General features: G+C 38.3%; 1 protein-coding gene across 3 annotated transcripts; it reads left to right on the top strand.

Moving 5' to 3' along the window:
* The first annotated feature begins 474 nt into the window (after window positions 1-474).
* On the top strand, window positions 475-22,330 carry LIPF (lipase F, gastric type). Of its 3 annotated transcripts, none has more exons than XM_084772242.1 (10): window positions 475-615; window positions 4,819-4,931; window positions 5,084-5,201; window positions 6,257-6,455; window positions 7,523-7,632; window positions 10,181-10,317; window positions 15,224-15,370; window positions 17,889-17,960; window positions 18,381-18,452; window positions 21,415-22,330. In XM_084772242.1, exons 2-10 carry the CDS (start codon window positions 4,830-4,832, stop codon window positions 21,643-21,645), a joined length of 1,188 nt encoding a protein of 395 aa, XP_084628368.1. In that variant the 5' UTR covers window positions 475-615; window positions 4,819-4,829; the 3' UTR covers window positions 21,646-22,330. The 3 variants fall into 3 exon arrangements, with proteins under 3 accessions (XP_084628368.1, XP_084628369.1, XP_084628367.1); XM_084772243.1 differs by having other exon boundaries at window positions 501-610; XM_084772241.1 differs by lacking the exon at window positions 475-615 and having other exon boundaries at window positions 4,751-4,931.
* Window positions 22,331-22,759: the final 429 nt, after the last annotated feature.

The following is a 22,759-nucleotide window of genomic DNA, read 5'->3' as shown; positions in this document are numbered from 1 at the left end:
AAGGTAACACTATGAAAATATAGGTGTTAAAATAACTTACATTGTTCTTACTCTAACCAGTAAATTTCATGGCATGACTCAATTGTTCATACCAGTCAGGGGGTAGGTTTCTTTTATTAGTTTCAGAGCAAGAAACAATGACCAAAGACTATTTAACTTGGCACAGAAAATTGCCTTATCTAGCCATTCAGTCAGAATAGCTGGCACCCTGCACTTTTCTTAAGAACAAGAGGTCGAGTCTTTTACCACAAAAGCTTCTTAATCCAAGCCCTACTACAAACTTACCTGTGTTCTAAGTCAAGCTCAATGGTTTTTATTTGTTTACACTGTTATCGTTTTTATTGTTTCCTAATTACTTCTAATCAATGATACTTGGCCAATGTTTGTATTAGTTAAAGGTTAAAGTAGAGGAGCCAATGGAATGTGCAATCAACTGAAATATTTGACTTTAAGGTTTGTGCTTTAAATTATGTCCGGGTAGGAAAGACCTGTGACAATTTAACCAAAGAGTGAATAATCACTCCTGACCATTGTTAAAGTTTTGCATATAAGAAGCAACTTCCCATTAGCTAAAGAAGACGACCAGAGAAGCAGAATTCTGTTTCTGAGGGTACTGTGAGTACATTTGATGATCAAAATTAATTGAAATCTTAGACTGTTTTTCCTTTACCTCAACTGTTATTATATAGATGTGTCTGTTTAATTTATGCAACATAATTCATAATTACTGATTGGTGAATTTGTCCATTAGTGTCATTCATAATTTGAAGCTTTATCCTTTCATGATATCCTTTCAGGAAACAACAGGTCAACTCTTTTGTATCATAGACATCATTGTTAGTGATATTGAGTAGCATAATATCACGAACCAACTGGTGTTGTATTAACCATAATCAGTAACATTGCTCAACAGGTTACTAATACGTTTCTTCAAATTAAACTCAAGAAACACTGTTTGTCTTGCGTTATAGAATTCTTTTGGGGAATTGTCCACAATTCATTCATTATAGATGCTTCTTAAGATCATTCCAATGAAGCATCATAGTAGGAGGATATATAGACCTTGAAAACAGCCAGTATAAGAGTACAGTCTTGGGTGCTTTCCATCTATGTGTTGGGTCTTATTTGTTCATCTGCAAGGTAAGGAACATAATGCCGAGGACTTCACATGATTTTCTAAATTAAATGTAATAGTAGCAACAACACTTATATACTCTCTTTTTTGTTTGTTTGGGTTTTGTTGTTGTTGTTGTTGAGACAGGGTTTCTCTGTGTAGCCTTGGCTGTCCTGGACTTGTTTTGTAGACCAGGCTGCCCTTGAATTCATAGCAATCCACCTGCCTCTGCCTCCTGAGTGCTGGGATTAAAGGCATGCACCACCACCACCTGGCACAATATTTACTTATAATAATAGCAATAATACTTGCTTAATAATAATTAATGTTTGTGGCATTAAGAAACATACTCTTCCTAGTCCTATTTTATGTAAAAGAAAAAAAGTCAAAATAACTCACTTGCATATTACATGTATGAGCATTCTATTGGTCATGTGATAGTTACTGAGATCCTGGAATTTGAAATGAGGTGTTTTGAGAAATTTAGTCATACCCCAAGTATTTCAGAGCCTTTCTTGTTGACTTTTGTTTTGGTGGTATCTAATAACTCAAACTATTGCTTGAATAGCCTCAATTTACAAAGGCAAATTATTTACTTAAGACAACAAAGGCTATAATGAAATTGTGAAGTCTTTGATAGTCTGAAACCACCTGTTTTCGATGTTAAAGTGGTGGCTAATCTTTATAAATTTGTTTACTGCTTCCTGAATTTTATTATACAGAGACTGCTTAGATAAATTCCAGAGACACCACTATATCCAATTTAAGTGGCTAAATTCTCAGATCAGAAGATTAGATGTAGGTCCTGGAATTTCTAGTTCAGTCCCATAAAACTTAGGAACTTTATAAAATGTACTACATGGATCAATAAGCATGCAGTGTTTATTGAAATAGTAAATGCAACTGAGACCACATGCTCTTTCAAAGAACACCATTTGAAACAAAATTTCCAGATTCTAGAAATTCTTTGCTGTACCCAATTAAAACCTATTTTAGTTATTATTTATTTGTTAGTTTGCTTTTTTTTTTTTTTTGAGACAGGGTTTCTCTGTGTAACCTTGGCTGTCCTGGAATTTGCTTTGTAAACCAGGCTGAACTCAAATGCGTAGGGAATCCTCCTGCCTCTACTTCCTGAATGCTAGAATTAAAGGCAAGAGCTTACCAAAATCTTATTTAGACCTGGTTTCAATGTTTGCTTCAAGCAGACAGTACTCACAATAAAAAATTTTGATTTCGGATGTGCTAAAAAAATATCTTATTGAAAACCAACCTCCACATGTCATCTTTTCAAACTTGAGAAAAGTATCACCTCTCACTTAAGTCTTTTTCCTTAAACTTAATATGTGACTATTCAAAAATTCATAGTTGATGCTTATATTATCTAAGTTTAGATGGCTTAAGTCTAATACCAAACATTATCTGTACTAAAGAATAAATGACACTCTGAGAAGAAGGAGAGGGGAGTGATGGGGGGGAGGAGCATGAGGATGGGACTTGGAGGAGAAGAGGGAGGGGGCTGGGATCAGGTTATAAAGTAATTAAATGAAGAAAGGGATGGAGGGAAGGAAGGAGAGAAGAAGGGAGGGGGAAAAAAGAGAAGAAAGGATGAAAGAAAGAGAAAAGAAGGAAGGAAGAAAGAATAAATGTCAATTACAGTCACATGATCAAAAGGAACTTGTTATAGTGTTTCTTTCCAAAAAATAAAAGATTATAATTTGAAATTTTAGTCAAAATATAAAAACACATGGAGCTAGAATCTATTCAAGTTTTGTTAGTGAGTAGTAAGATAGAATCATCAGTTGGGTTACTTACAATCTAAAACTTTTATTCATTTATAGCCAGCCTACATTGCTTTACAAGTACCTGAAGAACAACAATTTTGAAAACAGATTGTGTGAAAGATCAATCATTTAAGTAGGAGCACAGATTCAGTGATTTTGAAGTCATTGTTTTCTAAAACATACGATTTTAGTTTCGTGTATAAATATGAGAGGGTTCAATTAATAAAGCCTTTGTATCCTTTTACAAATAGGCCATTCCTTTTTGTTCTTAAATACTTCTGAAAAAGTTATCCAGCCATATACAGGACACTAGTAATTTATAATCCATCTTAGTAATTTCAAAGAGAAAATATTACAGCAGAAAACTAAAACAGCAACACTTCTTAGTGTCAACATTTTGAGATGGTGACGTCAGCTTTCAAATTCCACATAATGATTTCAAATTAACAAATAGTTATGAAGTGGCTATTATTAATTAACTTAACACCATGGTAGTTCTATTTATTTCATTATGTGTGTGACTTCCACAGAGTACAGGTGGGGGTCAGAGGGCAGCTTTTGGGAGTATTGTCAGGTCCCAGCCCACGGGAAAAATCGAATCAGGGTTCACCTGAAAGAGGGAGTGGGGATTGAAAGTAGGATACAGAGACGAGAGAAAAAATCTAATCAAGTCAGGAAATTTCTGATCAAGATTCACTTTAATGCCAACTAGCAGGAACATATATAGGGCAAGGTCAATAGGGTCTATTCTTATCTCACTCACCCTAGCCCCCGGGGCAAGAATACAATAGCCTAAATCGCTCCCTGTAGAACTTCCTAGTTCTCTGAGTAGTTCCTTGTAAGAACTTCCTAGATCCTCTGGGTGGTTCCAAGTTGAGGCTTCTCTACTTCTTTCAAAGGTAAATAGTCCAAGGATAGCCTAGAACACAAGCCCTCGTGGTGAGGTAAAGGTCAGCAAATCGAAGGTCACAGCATACAGCCTAAGCACAGGATTTCTGACATGGCAGAATTTGGCATGAGTCCCCACAGAGTGTGTTCTGAGGATCAAACGCAGGTCATCAGGCTTGCATGCTGAGTACTTTTACCTCCTAAGCCATCTCTCCAGCCCTATAATAATAGTTTTAAATGCACATTATGCTAAAATTGACATAAAGTTATAAATGCTCATTTAAGCCACTTTGTGCTCATAAAATAAGTTTGATGCAAGCCAAACACCTAACAGATGGAAGAATGTTTGCTGGTTGAAATTCTATCTACAAAGCTGGAAACCTGAGTTGTAAATGCTTTTAAAGAAAAAGAGTCAGGACCGATTAGATGGCCCAGTTGGTACAGTACTTGCCATACCTGGCTCAGGACCTGAGTTCTATCCCTAGAACCCAGCACAATAACTGGACATCGTGATGTATGCTGGGAATTCCTGAACTGGAGGAGTGGAGACTGATGGATCCCTGGGGCTCTCTGACCAATGACCCAGCCAATTCAGCAAACTCTAACCCATTGAAAGGCCCTGACTCATGATGAACAACAGCCAAGAATGTCCTCTGCCCTGCTACATATACCTACTTGAAAACTCATGCATACATGCACGTGCATATGCATGCACACACTCAAGCATACATACACACAAGTATACACATGCTTTCATATGTACACACACACACACACACACACACACACACACATACAGTGAAAGAAAAAACAGTCACAGTGAAACATGTTAAAGATTAAGAATAATTTGCCTATATCCATATTACTCAGTTTTTTTGGTGTTGTTATTGTTTGTTGGGTTGGTTTGGTTTTGTTCAACAGAACATGATCCAAGTCAATCTCCCCTGTACTTTTCTTAGAGGTTAAATCTCCACAGACTGAATGTTATGGACGCATTGAAGGCTAACCACAATATAGCATATCCCTTTGTTTCAGGGAAGTACAAGATGTGGCTGCTGTTAGTAACAAGCGTGCTATCTACAGTGGGAGGTACACATGGCCTGTTTGGACTCCTGGCTCCAGAAAGCCCTGAAGCACACATGAATATTGTGAGTAACTGAAAGATAGTGCAGGATTAGAGTCATGTTGGGTCTAATTTTTGTGAGCACTTGAAATTTTCTAGAAACATCTGTTAGGTGCACTTTAAAACTAATTAAAACTTAAAAGTGGTTTTTTTTTTTTTTTACTTTTTTTCCATCAGAGCCAGATGATAACTTACTGGGGATATCCAAGTGAAGAGTATAACGTTGTTACTGAGGATGGCTACATTCTGGGGGTCTACAGAATTCCTTATGGAAAGAAGAACGCAGAGAATATAGGTACAAACTCCATCCATGACCTCATTTCCTCTCATCTCTTCTTCTTTCCCTCCCTCCCTTACCTTTCCCCATTTCTCCACCCCACCCTCCATCATCTCTTCTTTTTTCCCTTTCATTTCTAGATCACTCTGGAAATGCAAGGCAAAGCTGAATTTCCAATCTTCAATAGATAGCAGTCAAGTCCATGAAACAGGGGAGAAAGTACCGTCCTGCTGACACATACAATCTATTAAATGCCTCCAATGCAGCTACAGGGACCAGGGAGAGTTTCTTTTAATGTAGTAACTGAGCTGAATCCCAGTGTATGAAAGTTAGCCAGGCTGTATTGTAGAGCAGAAGATTGGGAGGCAGCTAGAGATCTATTTCCTAGATAGACAGAAGTCATTTGTTTTTTGCTGATGTTAAATTTTCATGTTTTTCTCATTACAGAAAAGTTGTGAAACATACCTTTACTGCACTTAACCTGCATCTGTACAGGGCTTAATTTCCTTAGACTATCACTTTAATATCTTTATTTACACATAACTGGCATACAATACAGTAAACCCATTTAGCAAGTTCAATATGGAATGAGGATATAGGTCAGGCATACAGTTGCCTAGGATATGCACAGTCCTGTGTTGATAAATACAAACGCAATAAATAAAAATAAAATTTCTATACCAGAGTTACTGTTCAGTGGTTAAGAGCCCTAGCTACTCTTGCGTAGCTCTTGGGTTCAATCCTCAGTACCCACATGCTGGTGGCTGCTCACAACTGTCTATAACTTCAGTTCCAGGAGATCTGATGCCCTCTTCTGACCTCTGAAGGCTCCTGCACATATGTGGTACATATAAACTCATACAAACTTACACAAACACTTTTTAAAAAAACAAATCTTTAGAAGTAAATAAAGTGTACAATTTGATCAGTTTTGGCACATAAGACACAACTAAAAAAAGATATTTAAGATACAACATCAATAAAGTGAACATACTAAATTCAGACCACATGTGTAGACATATATCTACTCTAAGGAATAAGTTTTAAATGTTTTGAATAATCTTGTTTTTTAGGTAAGAGACCTGTGGTGTTTCTGCAACATGGTTTGATTGCATCAGCCACAAACTGGATCACAAATCTCCCAAACAACAGCCTGGCCTTCATTCTGGCCGATGCTGGCTACGATGTGTGGCTGGGGAACAGCCGAGGCAATACATGGTCCAGGAAAAATTTATATTATTCTCCAGACACAGTTGAATTCTGGAAGTTCAGGTAAAGAAAGAGTAACGCAAAATGAGCATGCATTTGGGCTCTACACTCATTCTTATTCTCCCTTTCCCATCATAGCCAACTACACTCCAGGCAGGAGGTGAAGGAAGCCATACAATTTTAACACAACATTTGAATCTTCTATATACTTCAGTATAAGGGTTGGTTTTTTTTTTCCTTTAAGTTGTTATCTCCATACCCAAGACAAAGAGATGCATAAAAATACTTTTCCAAATAAAATGAACGGCACAGCCAGAGTGAGGATGAGGATGCAAGGCAGTTCACTTATTCTAGAAAAGTCCCAAAAGGAGAAGCCAATAGACTAGGAAAGTGTCAGAATCAATAGCCCAAAGTTTAGGCACAGGGCAGTTATCAAAGGTATTCAGTGCCTTCTTATGCCCTACTCTCTGAAATGATGGATGGAGCTAGAAGACAGAAGAGCATCTGGCTGATAATGTTGAGGTACAAGAATTTTCCTATGGTTCTGAAAGCTGATATAAAACCCATATGTACCTGGCATAGTTAGGAAGAGGTAGATAGAGACACAGTAGAAGACTAGCGTTGTTGACAAGAACCAGATCTAATGAGGGTGTTGAAATTCATTCTGTTTACAATGAGAAGCCATTAAATTTTGTTCAACATAAGAGTTCTCATTTATGAAGGGTGTACAACAGAGATGTGACTTATATTAAGTGAAATTGGAATGTAGAATGTAAGGCTTATTAAATCTGATACTCAATTTCAGGGATGAGAATAATTCTCACTCACAGATCCCTACCTGTCTGGTTTAGATTAGATTGCAGCCATTATTCATTATTTGGAAATGATGGTCTTTGTTTATAAACAACTACCCCAAAGGCACCTGGCACTCAAAAAGGGTTTACATGTAATTGGCAATAATTAAAGCACCTAATTTTCTACTTCTCAAATAGAAATAGGGGCTTCTCTTTAAATATGCTTTTTGGCTTTATTCTTGAATATGGGTCTAAGAAGCAAGGTTGAAAGTGAAGTGTTTGAGTTTTAGGGGGAACTATATATATATATATAGTTTTATTTACTTTTTCTCACAGCTTTGATGAGATGGCTAAATATGACCTTCCAGCCACAATAGACTTCATTGTGCAGAAAACTGGACAAGAGCAGCTGCACTATGTTGGTCATTCCCAGGGCACCACTATTGGTAAGTAAGAGGCCAGAGCCTGAGTACAGTTTCTACATGCCTGCCCCACAGCATAGCCACTGCTGTGCAACTTTATAAAATGCCATGTCCGTGGCAACCCAGTGATGTAAGGATAATTAATCCTCCTAGCCTAGAGATGAACAAACCAAAACAGGGGGAGTGATTAACTGAAGCAAGTGCCATTGTCTTTATCAATAGTTCAATAGAGTGGCTCAGATACCAGCTCAGGATACCTGACTCTCAAGGCAGCATGTTCCAGCACCCTAGTTGAATTTGTTCTCTTCACTCCATTTTTTTTTTAATGGAAACCAGATCATTTTCCCAAATAATACACCAAAGAACATAAATTGCAATCTCTACCTTCACTTAGATTGGGGGAGGGGCATAAAATCAACAGATTAAAAGTAACATGGAGTTCACCCAACCATGATAATGCTATGAGAAATGTACCTTGCCTCATGAAGGATTTTCAGGAATATCAGAGGGCCTTTAAAGCCATTTTCAGCAGGGAAAACTCACAAACACCCTCTGACTAAAAATGTAGAAGAGTCATGCACATAGATGGCAGCCTGATGCTCTAGGGAGCGGGGAACAACAAGTGTAGGAGAATCCAAAGATGGAGAACATATTCATGGGACGTCAGTGATGCTGTTCTTCATGGGGATGAGCCTGGGTGAGATCCAGTAAGAGAGAAACTGAGGAAGATGACATTGTGGCAACCATGAAAAACAGATAATTCAGGGTTCTTTGGATAGTGTAAGGATAACAGCCTTTAATATAAGTGAAAAGAAAACCATGAGGGAATTTTTAATGGAGGAGTTGCATGACCCATTATATACAGGGTCTTTCTAATTGCTGAAGGGCAGCAATGCAGAAACTCAGAAGCAGCTAGAGGACCCATGCAGTAAGTCATGCCAGAGATTATGTTAAGCTGGATTACTACGAGTGAGGAGCGCTATGGGAATAAAGATGCTCAGTCAAACAGCATGCGTGTACATACATGCATACATATATACATAATACATACATATACATACATATGTGTGTGTTTGTGTATGTTTGTGTGTGTGTGTGTGTGTGCACGCGAGCAAATGAGATACAGCCAGCAAATTTTACTGAAATGTTGAATATAGAGCATACAAAGCAAAAGTAGGAGTAAAGAGGATGCCAGAGTTTGTGGCTTGGGATCCTGGAATAGTGAAGATGTTGTTACCCAAAGTGAGAAAGGAAGACTGTGAGAAGAGCCGGCGGATAAGGTCATTAGGAGCTCAGTATGAGAACACCGTGGGTCATCTATTGAAGATTCAGGTAAAGACGTCAGGGAGTCATAATAGCAATGTGAAGTTCAAGGAAGAATACTGGATACAAAATACACAAGAGGAGGTTCAATCAATGAGATTTGGGTTTAATATCCCAAGGAGTCAACTCAGCCAGCCAAGAGGAGAGGTCTTAGGGCAAACCTGACTTTTAGTTAGAAGTTGAGAATTCTTTAATACAAAGAAAAAAATTCAGAGGTAGTAATAATGCTGTACAAGGGCAGCCAGAATTCTGGAATCCAAAGGGAGGAAGTGTTTACTAATAATCCAAAAGCCAAGTGAAATGTAGCCTGAGAGGTAATTTTTAAATTGCTTGCATAGAAGTCAGAGGCATCTTTGTTGCTGCTGCTGGTTCTGGGTGTCCTGTGTAGCTCAGGCTGACTTCAGACTCCTGGTCCCCTTGACTCAGCCTCCAGAGTATTGAGATTACTGGCATTAACCAGTGACTGTACTTGGCTATAGGGGATTCTCATAAAATTAACTTTCTATGACAATGTTTAATGCCACAAAATATTCTGTCTGTAACCTAAGGTTATAAAAGTATTGCATTGAGATGCAATGCAACTGTTTCCTTAGAACATATTGAAGTGGCTAAAACTGCTTGCCTTGACACTGAATTACTGCATCCTGATTCTATATTGAATTACTTGAAGACTGAATATACCAATTCTTTTTGTTAATTAGTGGATATATTAAAATGCTATCACTGTGCTTACACATGTCTCAATAAATTATTGTGCCAATTTCAAAGCTTGCCACAAATAGCATCTCCAGGGAAGTCTGCTCAAACTACTGTACCAACCAAGGACAATGGAGGCAGTAAACCTAGAACCTTTATCCAGATCTAGCACATTCTCCACAGTAGTGTGGAGATCAGGGATTGACTCTGATATGAACTCTGATTTGGCCACTTCCTCTTTGTGGGGAGACCTGGAGGAAGAGTAGGCAGGCTACCAGGATGAGATCTGATAGGCTGTGATCAAATGGTGTGGAAGGAGGTCCCCTTCTGTCACAGACTTGAGGAAGGGGAATGTGATGAGAGAGGGAGGGAGGGAGGGGGAACAGGAAGATACAAGTGAAGGGATAACAACTGAGATATAATCTAAATAAATTACTTTTTTAAAGATTCAAAACATTAAAAAGAAGAAAGTCCAAGATAATATCACATTTGTAAAAACAGAAAATCATACACATGCACACACATCCTTCATTGATGGTCTGTTCTATTTCAGGTTTTATTGCCTTCTCTACCAATTCTACATTGGCTAAAAGAATCAAGACATTTTATGCATTAGCTCCAGTTGCTACTGTAACATATGCACCAAGTCCTTTGAAAAAACTTTCACTTATTCCTACATTAGTTTTCAAGGTATGTGATTCTATTTAAGATATCCAACTGCCATTGGATTTCAGAGTGATCAAAGTAAACAAATGTACCTTAGAAATGAACATATTCATATCCTCACACTAAATTGTACATGTTTATATTATCTCTCCCACAGCATTAAAATGTGCGGATCCCCTCTTGCCTCTGTGGTCCCCAATTACTCCTTTGTTTTTGTTTAGCTTACAGTGGGTTGTCAATGCCAATAAGTGTTTTGCTTTCTCAGGGATGTTGCACTGGTCAAGCACTCCCCACACCTGTGTAAAGGTAACAAGGAATGGAGTGTTACAAGCATAGAAAAATAGTCAAATAAGAATTCCAGGTAGGGCCAGAGGGATATGGAAGGCTTCTATGACAACTCCCCCAATGACCTGCCCGAGAGAGAGAGAGAGAGAGAGAGAGAGAGAGAGAGAGAGAGAGAGAGAGAGAGAAGAGAAGAGAAGAGAAGAGAAGAGAAGAATAGAATAGAATAGAATAGAATAGAATAGAATAGAATAGAATAGAATAGAATAAGAAAAGAACACCAAAGAAAAAGAAAGACTCCAGGCAGGAAGCTATTTAAAAGATTCCTTTAAAACTGTGATAAAGATGCTGAAATGTGGTTCACAGTTGATGGCTTCTTGTGGGGTGAGGGAGTGTGGAGGTAGAAAAGACTCAGTTTTCTTTTTAAGGGGCTGGCCACTGGGTATTTGACCATGTTCCAATGAATATATGGTCAACAGAAATTGGGCTTGGGATTGGTGGGGGATTTTTCATTTTGGTTTTTTGTTTGTTTGTTTGTTGGTTGGTTGGTTTTGGAAGTGGAGCACAAGGGTGGGAGTGTAGACCTGGGAGGAATGTGAAGCAAGTGTGATCCAGGTGCATTGTAAAAAGTTCTCAACTGATCAATAAAAATATTCGGATGAGAAAAACAAAAGAAACTTGGAAGAGGAAGGCAAAAAGGAATAGGGAAAGAGAGAAAAATAAGGAAAGCAAAGAAATAAAAGAATACTGTGCCTCCTCCTAATAAATGTCTTAGACAGCCTAAGAGCTTTGCTTCTAAGAAGTAGGAATTTCATAGGACAGCAGTGTGGATCTCAATAGACCATAAATAGTCAGCACCTTTTTGAGTAGACAGACACCCATGGGAATGAATTAATAACATTTACTTATTGGAGTGTTTAATGTCCTACTTCTGTTGCACTCAAGCTAACACATGCAGACACACCTGCACATCTGCACCGTTTCCTTTAGAAGAATGGTTTGGCCTGAGGCTCTGAGTACAGTAAGCATGCTTTTTCCTTCATTATTGTATGGTTCATTTACTTTCACTCTAAATTAGCATCGATGTCTAAAGCCAAAGACACTGCCTACAGTCAAACTATAAAACTTTTATGCAAAACCGAAAGTGTTAAGGTGACTGTGACTATTTCCTGGTGCACCAAGCCTCTCACTTCCCATTTTGCTCAGAATTTCAGGTAGCAAAATCAGGACTCAAGGGATAAGGCATTTAGACATTAAGTCGCAGGCACGGATGAGAATTGCAGATATAATCTAGTACTGATTTGCCCAAAACACTGCTATTTTCAAGCTGTGCTTCCTTGGGTATAAAATTGAGAAGGCAAAATGTCTCAGTACTCAACACAACTGAGACAAATGTCTAGACTTTCCTAGATCTATCCCTCCAAGTCCCACTTTCTCCTCCTCATCTCATAATTTATTACTCAAATCACACATGATGGTACATAATTATGACATTCTACCATGTTATTTCATGATTTGAGCATAACTTTTATTACTCTAGTTGGTTTATAATTCATTGCCTTCTACTTCCTCTGTGAGGCTACACAGTTCTCAATACAATAACACACTGAATGTTGATATCTGGCCTTTCCATTTCACAACATCATTTGCAGTATTAAGTGAGAGAAAGAAGGGACCAAAGTAGCTCAATAGGTACAGTAACTGCTGCCAAGTGTGACAACATAACTTCAATCCCTGAGGCACTCATGGTAGAAGGAAAGAACTACAAACTCTCACAGGATGTCCTCTGATCTCGACACAACTTCTGTGGAATATATATACACACACCCCCACTGCCCACATACACACACAATGAATATTCTTTTGAGAAAATAATAACATCATTTCCCCCTTTCCTTTTCCTCCCTCCAAACACTCCACACACCCGTCCTTTATCTCTTTCCATAGCCTCTTTTTTCATTAGTTGTTGCTTACATACACAGATGCACAATTATATGCACATATATTCCTAAACAAACCCTGCTCAGTCTGTAGGATGTATATTTTCAGGGCAGACCATTTGGCATTGATAAACAATTGGTGTGTGCTTTCTTGGGGAAGGCCACCTCTCCTGTTCTCAGATTTTCTTAATTGCCTGTACTACCTTGTGAATGCTTCAGGCCTCATGGTCTTTCTCCCTGTGCACATTAATGTGACTAATGGTGTCATTCTTGGTCAGCTCATGTTTAGCCAGTCACGTTTGTGGGACTTTATGGATGTAACCTTACCATTACAAGGATACGTGGCTCACAGAAAACTCTCTGGCAGTCTGGCTCTCACAATCTTTCCACCCCCTCTCCCGCAATGTTCCCTGAACCTCAGGTGTGAGAGTGTATCGTATCACTTGATACTGAGCTCCACACTCTGAATTTTGACTGGTTGTGGTTTTCTGTAAGGGTCTTCCATTTGTTGAAAGAGAAGTTTCCTTTATGAGGGAAGAGTGATACACTTATCTTTGGGTATGAAGACAAAATATTTGGAATGTAGTTAGGAATTATGCTGGTTTAGTGAAGGGGTGATTGTAGGGTCTCTGAGACACACGACTTCACTACCCCTGGGTAACTGGATAGGTTTCCTGTATCGGTTATGAATTCCTCTTATTGAGTGGGTCTTAAGCCCAATTAGAGAGCTGTTGGTTATCCTCATGGTATATGTGAAACTACTACACCCTTAAGGTTGTTTCTCCATGTTCATCATTGTCATGGTTCCTAGGTGTTGTAGCTGGTTAGACTTTCTAGTTGCTTCCTCCTCTGGAAGTTTGCATGTTGCTTTTTGGCACCTTGAAAGTTGGTCCTCAGTGAGAAGCATTCCAGTCAGGTCCAGCTCAGGAACCTCTGGGCCCTATGTGTTAATTGCCTGATGCCTTCAGCAGTAGGATCTTACTTCCACCTCTGGAGGGTAACAAAGGACAATAGCAGTAGTTTGTAATCTTTCGGAAGTCTCTTGGGCAACCGCCATCAACAGTTTCGACAATTCAAAGGAGAGCTTCTTCTGCCAGATGCTGGTTTTGTTGTGGTGGTGGTGGTGGTGGTGGTTGTGATTGTGCTTGTGGTTGTTGTTGTGGTGGTTGTACGGTCTTTGGATCTTGGGGAGAGTGTTATCCATCCAGATGAGAAACTTTCATTTAAGCTATATGTGTATATGTATGCAAAAATGTACATATATTATAGGGTTTTTTAGGTGTATGTAGTTAATAGTAAAATTACTTACAACTTTTTCAGACGTCCTTACTGATAAGTTACCCTCTTCCCTTTTTTTTCTGTAATTATCTCCACCCCTCCTTAATTAGAGCCCCTCCCTTATCCCATTGCCCCAGTCAGATCTCTTATACCCTCATAGTCTCTTCTCTGCTCTTTCCCCGACTCTCCGACTCTAGCAATGGTCCCTTTTTACTCTCCTGGCTTTAGAGTTATTCCAGGATATATAGTCATCAATAAACATTTGGAGCTAAGAACCTCAAAGAGAGAGAATTATAGTCCATTTGTTTTTCTGGGTGTGTGTTACCTCACTCATTGTTTTATTCTGGAGTTATACATTTACCTGGAAAGTTCATGACTGCATTTATCTTTCCAAGTGAATGATATTCCATAGTGCACATGCTCTGTGTTTTCATTATCTATTGGTCAGTTGAAGGACCAATAGATTCATTCAGATTCTTTCCATTTCCTAGCAACTATGAATAGAGCAGCAATAAACATGGCTGAGCACGTGTTTGCAGATTATGATGTGGAGTCCTTTGTACATATGAAGGGAGTGGTTTACCTGAGTAGATTTGTTTTTAGCTTGTTGAGAATTCTCCACACTAATTTCCTGAGCGGCTGCATGAGTTTACAATTCTCTCAACAGGGTGTCAGGCCCTTCTGTTTTCCAAACTTCCCAAAGCAACTGTTGTGTGTTGTTTTGTTGATCTTTGGCATTCTGACTGGGGTAAAATGAAATCTCAAATTGTTTTGATTTACATTTCCTTAATTGTTAGAAACAATAAACATTTTTTGAGATATTTCTTAGCCACTTCTTTTTGATTGGTTGGTTTGTTGGTTAGTTGGCTTTTGTGGGGTGTTTGTTTGTTTTTCTTTTCTTTTTTGACAATTCTTTCTTCAGGTCCTGGCCCATTTTTTAAATGAGTTGGTTGGGGTTTTTTGTTTGTTTTTATGTAATTTATATATTATTGATCTTAATGCTCTGTCAGAGGTGTAATTAGCAAAGATACTTTCCCATCTCTTTTGCAAAGTTGATTATTTCTTTAGCTATGCAGGAGATTTTTAGTTTTATGAGGTCCCATTTGTAAAACTGTTGGCCTTAATTCTTGGGAAAATAAAGTCCCATTCAGAATGTCCTTTACTACACTTATATTATATATGCTACTGCCTATACTTTCTTCTACATGTTTCCATGTTTCAGGCTTCACACTTAGGTCTTTGATCCACTTGGAGTTGGGTTTTATACAAGATGATAGATATGGGTCTAAAGAGTAAAAAATTTCTAAAACAACTTATAGAAATAAAGAAGAAGACAGGCATAGTCATACTGGCGTGAGTGGCTTCAGCAATTAAAGTGACTTTCTGCAGCTTGGCTTCTGCCTTAATCTAATGATGCCTTTTTATTTCAGATTATATTTGGTAACAAAATGTTCTTGCCACACAACTTCTTTGATCAATTTCTTGGTACTGAAGTGTGCTCCCGGGAACTGATGGATCTTCTCTGCAGCAACACTTTATTTGTCTTATGTGGATTTGACAGGAAGAACTTGAATATGGTGTGTATGCATTATGGCTTTCATTCAAGAGATTTTCAAAAAAAAACACTTTTGATTGTTTTATCATCATCACTTAGAAGCAGTCCTTCACAAGAACTAAGTGTCATTTCACAATTGTGCCCAGAGCATTGTGATGCCCCAGTAAAATCACAAGGCACTGTTCACTCCAATTTTGTCTCCTGCTCCTATTCACAGATGCGACTGACTTGTGACCCCCCCCTAAATGACTGGCATGGTATTTCTCTTCTATGATGGAAGGGAATGAGTCTTACTGAGAAGGTTCTTTTGGGGAACAATGCATAGCCATCAAATAAATGCTCTTAATCCTGCTATCCCTTACCCTAAATTATGCAAAACACATTTTAGAGAAGTCATGTCACAGCTAGCCATATCTTGATCTGCATTTTTGCCCCCAAGTTGGAGTCTTAAGGCCTATATGAGAAAGCTCAATATCATAATGTCCTTAAACGTATGGATTCATGTCGGTCTAATTTAAATCCCACCTTTGGAACTGATTTAAACTCCTGTGTTGGTTTCCTCACACACAAACTATGCTATTGTGATGTTTGAATCAGCTAAGATGTTTAATACAAATAGATCACAACATTAAGCACATGACACATGGTAGTAGAATATAATATTTTTAACTATTATATGTAGATATGCCTCTTCTGGTTTGGGGGGTATTTTATTTTATTTTTATGGTACTAATGGTGGAACCTAGGCATTTTAGAGAATGTTCTACTGCTAAGATATGTCATCAGCATTTTATTTTATGCTTTTTAAATTTTTTTCCTTTATTAATTTATTCTTGTTACATCTTAATGGTTATCCCATCCCTTGTATCCTCCCATTCTTCCCTCCATCCCATTTTCCCCTTATTCCCCTCCCCTATGACTGTTCCTGAGGGGGATTACTTCCCCCTGTATATGTTCATAGGGTATCAAGTCTCTTCTTGGTAACCTGCTGTCCTTCCTCTGAGTGCCACCAGGTCTCCCCCTCCAGGGGACATGGTCAAAGGTGAGGCACCAAACTGAGACAGAGGGGAGGACATTCTACTGGGACTCTAGATGAGAGAAGCATGGGAGAATGGCAAAGTAGAAGGATCCAGAGGGTCCTAGAAACCTACAAGTAGAACATTATGATAGGCATATTTGGGCCCAAGGGTCTTGCTTAAACTAAGGCACCAGTCAAGGACAATACAGGCGGTAAACCTTAAACCCCTACCCAGATCTAGCCAATGGACAGAACATTCTCCACAGTTGAGTGGAGAGTGGGGTATGACTTTCTCACATACTCTGGTGCCTCACCTTTGACCATGTCATCAGCATTTTAAAAAATAACTTTTTATTGGTCATTTTCAATTGCACATTCACTCACTCTATAACCAAATCAGGACTTTAACCAGAGATCGTCCTGACTCAGCCTCCCAAGTAGCTGGAATTAAAGTCCCATACTACTAATCCTGACTCTCATTTATACTCTTAAGCCCCTAAGAAAATTAATTTATTATAAAAATGTAATATAATAATTTCTGTACTCATTGGAAACCTAGTAGTGAAACTGCAACTTCTGTCTCCATGGAGACCAAGAAGGTTCAGTTGTCTTTCTCAGTGCTGATGTCCACTATTTAGCTGGATAAATATATCTACATTTTTAAATATATTTTTCCTTTACATTCCACTTGTAGTGGTAGGCACTTGCTTCTTCTGTTCAATTTGAGGCTGTTTCTAATTATGTATAAGGAATGTAACAGAGCAGTCTGTCCTTATTAAGCCAAGAAATGGATTGACTCTTGTATTATATCAATAAGATTCTTCAGAGAAAATAATAGGAAAATGGAAATGCAGAGAACAAACAAAATTAGGGCTCTTGTCCTCTGTGTGTTGCTAATATGGAGGGAGATGTAGCCTCTTTAGTATCAGTCCGCTCATTTATCCACAGACTAGGATCGACTATTGAATTGGCCACTGTAAACTGGATGGAGCTTCAGAGTGCTAAAGGGTCTGGCCAAGGTAATTTAGGGACCAGATAGAATAGCTAAATATATACAAAGATTGTCATATGTGCATATATACATGTATATATGTATAATTATTTAATATATGTTAAAATCATGCAACATGGGGAATTTGTGTATAATATTTAATCTCTTACATTCTGACACTAGATAGAAAGTTGAAAATTTAGGTTCAGAAACTAAGTAACACTTTCTGGCCTCACACTATTTCTGTGAACCTCATATTTTTCTAAATGTTTTACAAACTCCGTTAAGTTTCCAAACTCTACTTTGAAAAACTATAACTTAGAGCTAATAAGTCACCCGCATTGTTCATCATGGTTAAAACATGTAGTGTACTTTGTAGACTCTAAGGTAGCATGCAACGGTTCAGTTTATCCTCAGTTAAAGGTTACCCTGCAACACTGGGTTGAAATCAGAAAACTTAGCTCCCAATAGTTTTTCTGAAACCAAATACATCTAAGTTTATGTATATGTGTGTGTGTGTTTGATTTCTAGAGTCGTTTTGATGTGTATCTAGCACATAATCCAGCAGGAACATCTGTCCAAGACATCCTCCACTGGGCCCAGGTATCATTATTTGAATGTTAGTTAATACTCATTTTGTGGGATTGAACGTAAATCACCTAAAAGCGCTTACTCTAAAACACCATGTTCCTGTAAGGCAATGATTCTATGTGACAACCTACAAAAATAACTACTAACCAATGTACATGAAAATGCATGCTTTGAGTAAAAAAAATATTATTTTTATAATTTGCCATGCAAAATATTTATATCAAAGCTACGTTTGTAATTTCATATGTCATATATTGAAAGCCATGTATCTTAGATGGTTAGTAATTATTTTGAATAAGAAAATATTTTCTTAATAATTAAAAACTTGAATATTGAATTGTTTTTAATGTTAAAGTTATAAAAAATTTAGCTAATGATTTTAATTACTTTTTACTAATTTTTATTTGATTTTTACCTTTAAATTTTCATTAGATTGCTAGATCTAGGAAATTTCAAGCCTTTGACTGGGGAAGCTCATTCCAGAACATGTTACACTACAATCAGGTAAGTTTCTTGAGATTGAAACTCCTCAGAATTTAAAAAACAAAGAATAAAAGTTGGGATTAAAATATGATAGTTGGGTATACATTTTTTTAGAGTAGTGCTGGTGTCCAGTTTCTTATTATCCCACTACTGTGCCCTGGAAATATAGCCTCAGAGTAACACTACATCACATGTAAAGACTTTCCAGAAATTAACAGCGTGTCATCTTTACACAGCTCTGCTGTATAATCCAGCCTCCCTGCAACACATTTGTTTCTTTCTAAAGGGCAACTGGCTACACCAAGTCAATGATTATGGCCACACGTGAGACTAATTGGTTTTCTCATATATCACCCTGTCCTTTTGGACAGCCAGATGATGATTCCATGGGAATACATCTCCACATGGAAGAAAGGGGTGGTGTGTTTCCAGATCAAAGTTAGAAATACAAATTTGCACAATAACCCACAGACTAGGAAATTACTGACAGGACATAAAAAGATAATATCTGTAACCATATGCTCAGGGCAATCTCTGAAGTTACTGTTGACTAATTTTGAGCATGGCAGGTACCCTATATTAGTTTATAAGCCACTCTATTTAAACAACCCCAATTTTTCTTTCAATTAGTAGCTTTATGAGCCTGGTTGTCATTAGTCCTCCTGACTCAAAACTTAGAAAGATATAGAGAAAAGACCCCATACTATTGATTTTACTTATTGGTTGTCTTTAAGGAGGGATTTTCAGATTACTACAAGTTTGACTCAAAAAACGAAAACTAGCTTTGAGTTTGCTCTTCTATTAGGCTCTCATTCTGGTAACAAAGAAATCAATCATAGATATTCTGAATACCAATCATGAAGCCCACCCTTCTCCCAGCCAAGTCAGTAACATTTACGACTAATGGTCATTGAAATCAGTGATGTTAATTTAACAGGCAGAGATAGTTGTTTCTTTAGTGGCGTGTGAGGAAAACAAAGTGTGTTTATTATAGATAGTCTCCACGATTTAACCAATATATGAATGTAAGAAATGTAAGAATGTACGAAAAGGCATAAATTACTGGGACAATAATGTAATGAATAATTTGCACCTGTAAGTTGGCTCTTTCACAAAGTATAAAGTCACAAACTTTAAGAATATTAGATTATTATCCTTCAAATAATAATCTAAAAATCAAAAGCACCTGACTAAATTCTGTCTGGACTATTGGAATCAAGGAGACGACTCTCACTCTATTTTCTATTTCATGAATCTTTATAAGCCCTATGTTATGATAATGGCTTTCTAAAAATAAAAGACCAGGCCAATAACACCTTTTCTCAAAATATGAATGGCAAAATTATGAGTATGCAACAGAGCCAGCTTCTGACCTGAAGCTCTGTCCTGGTCACTAACCATACTATGGATAGTTGTTTTGTGGAGGCCAGAGAATGGTTTATGATAGCTATGCCTTCAGTTTTGAGTAAATGAGTTCATTAACCATATTGCAAGCAAAAGTAAAAGAACAGCGAGACGCAGATAAAGAAACTCAGCAGAGGGATAGTAAAACATCATCAAGTCAGGTGCACAAAACACGCAGCAGATAGGTATGTGAGACAGCCCGATTGAGAGACCAAACAGAAGGTAGCATCATCACGCCGGAGGCTTAGAAACATCTAGTAGATACTGAATGGAAACAGTCTGTTGATGTAGCCAACTGGATCAACAGAGTCCTGCCGTTAGATCTCCTTCCCCTAGCTGGGCTGCCTAGTCTGACCTCAGTGGGAGACGATGCACCTAGTCCTGCTACAACTTGCTATGCCAAGGTGGTTTGATACCCATGGTAGAGTCTGCCCCTTCTCTGAGGAGACGAGGATGGGCTGATAAAGCAGAGGGCCATAATGTGGGCACTGGAAAGAGGAGGGATAGGGCTGTGACCAGGATTTAAAGTGAATAAATAATGAGGAAAAACACTAGCTCATTAAAAAAAAAAAAAAAAAAAAAAAACTCAGTGGATGCTACTTTAAAAAACTCGAGACCTTGGTAAGGTAAAGCGCCCCTTCAGATGAGGCTCCTAAGTGAGAGAATGAGGAGGGAGCAGCAGACAGACGATATCATCAAACCAGGCACTTAGACCATCCAACAGAAACCCCTGGAAAGCTCTACCAAAAGAATCACGCTGAGGTTCCAAATGAGAGATTTCCAGGCAGAACAGCTTCTCCGCGAGGGTGAAACAGCATGTAAAGTTTTACCAATATTATGTACATTGTAGAAATCAATACAGAGTGAAAACAAGTGACTCGGGACCCAGGACTATTTGAGGAGGTCATGATTCAGCGTGGTAGAGACAGTCAGGATCAAGTCAAACCCTACCAGAGGAGGCAGATCAGTTTGTAAAGCGTTCGCTGTGTGAGCCCAGTCTATTACAATGTCAGTGAGCCCCTTTTAGAAGATGGGAGGCTGAGACAGGAGAATGACTAGAAGCATGGTGGCCAGCTCCACTGGCATATCTACCAATGAATGGGAGAGTCCGCGTTTGATTGACAGCAAGGACCAACCTGAAGGCTTTACCCTAAGCCCTACATATACACAGCGGTTTGTATGTGCCCATCCCCCTGCCACAAACACACAAGAATCTAGTAAATCTCCATCCTTCAGCTGAATTGAAATATAGGATTTTAATTAGTATGAATTGTCATCTAAAGCCCAAGCTTTTAGATCATAGTTCAGAGCACACAGCATTGACATCTTTGTCAATGATCTCCAACTTTCCTCCTAAAACTGGTGAATCAGTCTTCACTTTAGCAAGAGTTCTGGGTGATTAACAGACCGATTAGAGAAGCGCTGAGCCAAATTACGCTGTGTTCCCTTTGCTCTGTGGGTAACGGTGACTCTCTTGAAGTAATCGCTAGACTTTAGTTAGAACGCACACACAATTGACCCTGGTTCTGAAGTATGGTTGGTTGCCTAAGCCCCGCTTCTTCCACCTGTCATGTTTTAGGAAACACCTCCCGAATATAATGTGTCAGCTATGAATGTGCCGATTGCAGTGTGGAATGGTGGCAATGACTTCCTGGCTGACCCCCGCGATGTTGACATGCTGCTTCCCAAACTCACCAACCTCCTCTACCACAAGGAGGTTCCTCCCTACAATCACTTGGACTTTATCTGGGCAGTGAATGCTCCTCAGGAGGTTTACGATGAGATGCTCTCCATGATGGCGGAAGACTAGAGGAACTATCTACCTGCGTTCCAAAAGCCTTGCTTCTTTTATAGTTGTTTGCTTTTAGTGCTTAAAATGAAATACGTATTATTGTAATTTTGACTTTAGAAATATATATTAGCATCAACAAAGTTCTTGCTTGTCATTTTGATTTTTTTTTTAATTTACAGAAGTACAATATTTTATTTAGAAGCTTATATTAAAAAGACTTGAGAGGATACATTTCGGGGGCAGAGTAGAATTTCTCTTTCTTTTATCTCAAAAGTTTTTCTAAACTCAATTTAGATTAGGAGCCACGAGCCATTACAAGTCCTGAAATGGAATGGTGAATGTTCTTATGGGTCTGACAGTGATCAAATTCTTCTGGTCACCATTCACCATCACTTCCTGTCACGTCTGCATGCTGAAAACATCACCTACTCTTTCTTGTGAGCCCCAGAGGAAATCCAGCTGTACTGAGGAAGCCAGAGACAATCCCAGTGTGAATTCAGGAAGCTAGGAGATGCACAGTGTGCTCTGCCTTCATAACTCTCTTCCTGCCATCATTATTCCAGACCTCAGCCCCCAAACTGTCACCACCTAACAAAACTGTTTTAAAAGTCACTATCCATGCTCTGTTAGCTAAAAGATGTAGAGACATTCCCACTGATGTATGAACCAAAATGCACCACTGCCACAGGTTGGTGAAATATAAGGAAGGTCCCAAGCTTGGAAAATATCCAAAATACACCCCAATTTAGGAGTTTTACTAATATGCTCCAAATTTTGATATGACTTTATATTCTAAGAGCCAATCACTTTGATTTTTCTTTTTTGCTTATAGTCGTGTTTGTTAAGTGTATGAAATATAACTTGGTAAGGCTTATTTATTGCTAGCATAATGAATTAAAGACAAAAAGCCTTCACAAAAAGTTTTAATTTTCATGGTGTCTTGTCCCACATCTTTTGCTAGGAATCTTGAAGCTTTCATAAGAACAGCACATTGCTCCCTCCACTTTTATGACGGAAGACATTTGTCAGAGAGGATTTCTTAGAAGCCTTTAAAATTTCAGCTAAAGTTGAAGTGCCACATGATCAAAGTGGCCGGAGTGACAAATATGTGTGATGGTACAAATATGTGTGA

Source organism: Acomys minous (genome assembly GCF_964271855.1).
Source record: "Acomys minous genome assembly, chromosome: 2".
In the NCBI taxonomy this organism is placed as follows: Eukaryota; Metazoa; Chordata; class Mammalia; order Rodentia; family Muridae; genus Acomys; species Acomys minous.
Note: the sequence above shows the minus strand (reverse complement) of the source record. Positions and strands in the feature narration are given on the sequence as shown.

What these genes read in the sequence shown, in the direction of transcription:
- LIPF (XM_084772241.1), top strand. Translation starts at nt 4,770, where the DNA reads ATGGACGCATTGAAGGCTAACCACAATATAGCATATCCCTTTGTTTCA. An exon ending in GAAGAACGCAGAGAATATAG is followed by an intron (nt 5,202 to 6,256) that starts GTACAAACTCCA and finishes CTTGTTTTTTAG; the next exon opens with GTAAGAGACCTGTGGTGTTT. An exon ending in TTCCTACATTAGTTTTCAAG is followed by an intron (nt 10,318 to 15,223) that starts GTATGTGATTCT and finishes TTTTTATTTCAG; the next exon opens with ATTATATTTGGTAACAAAAT.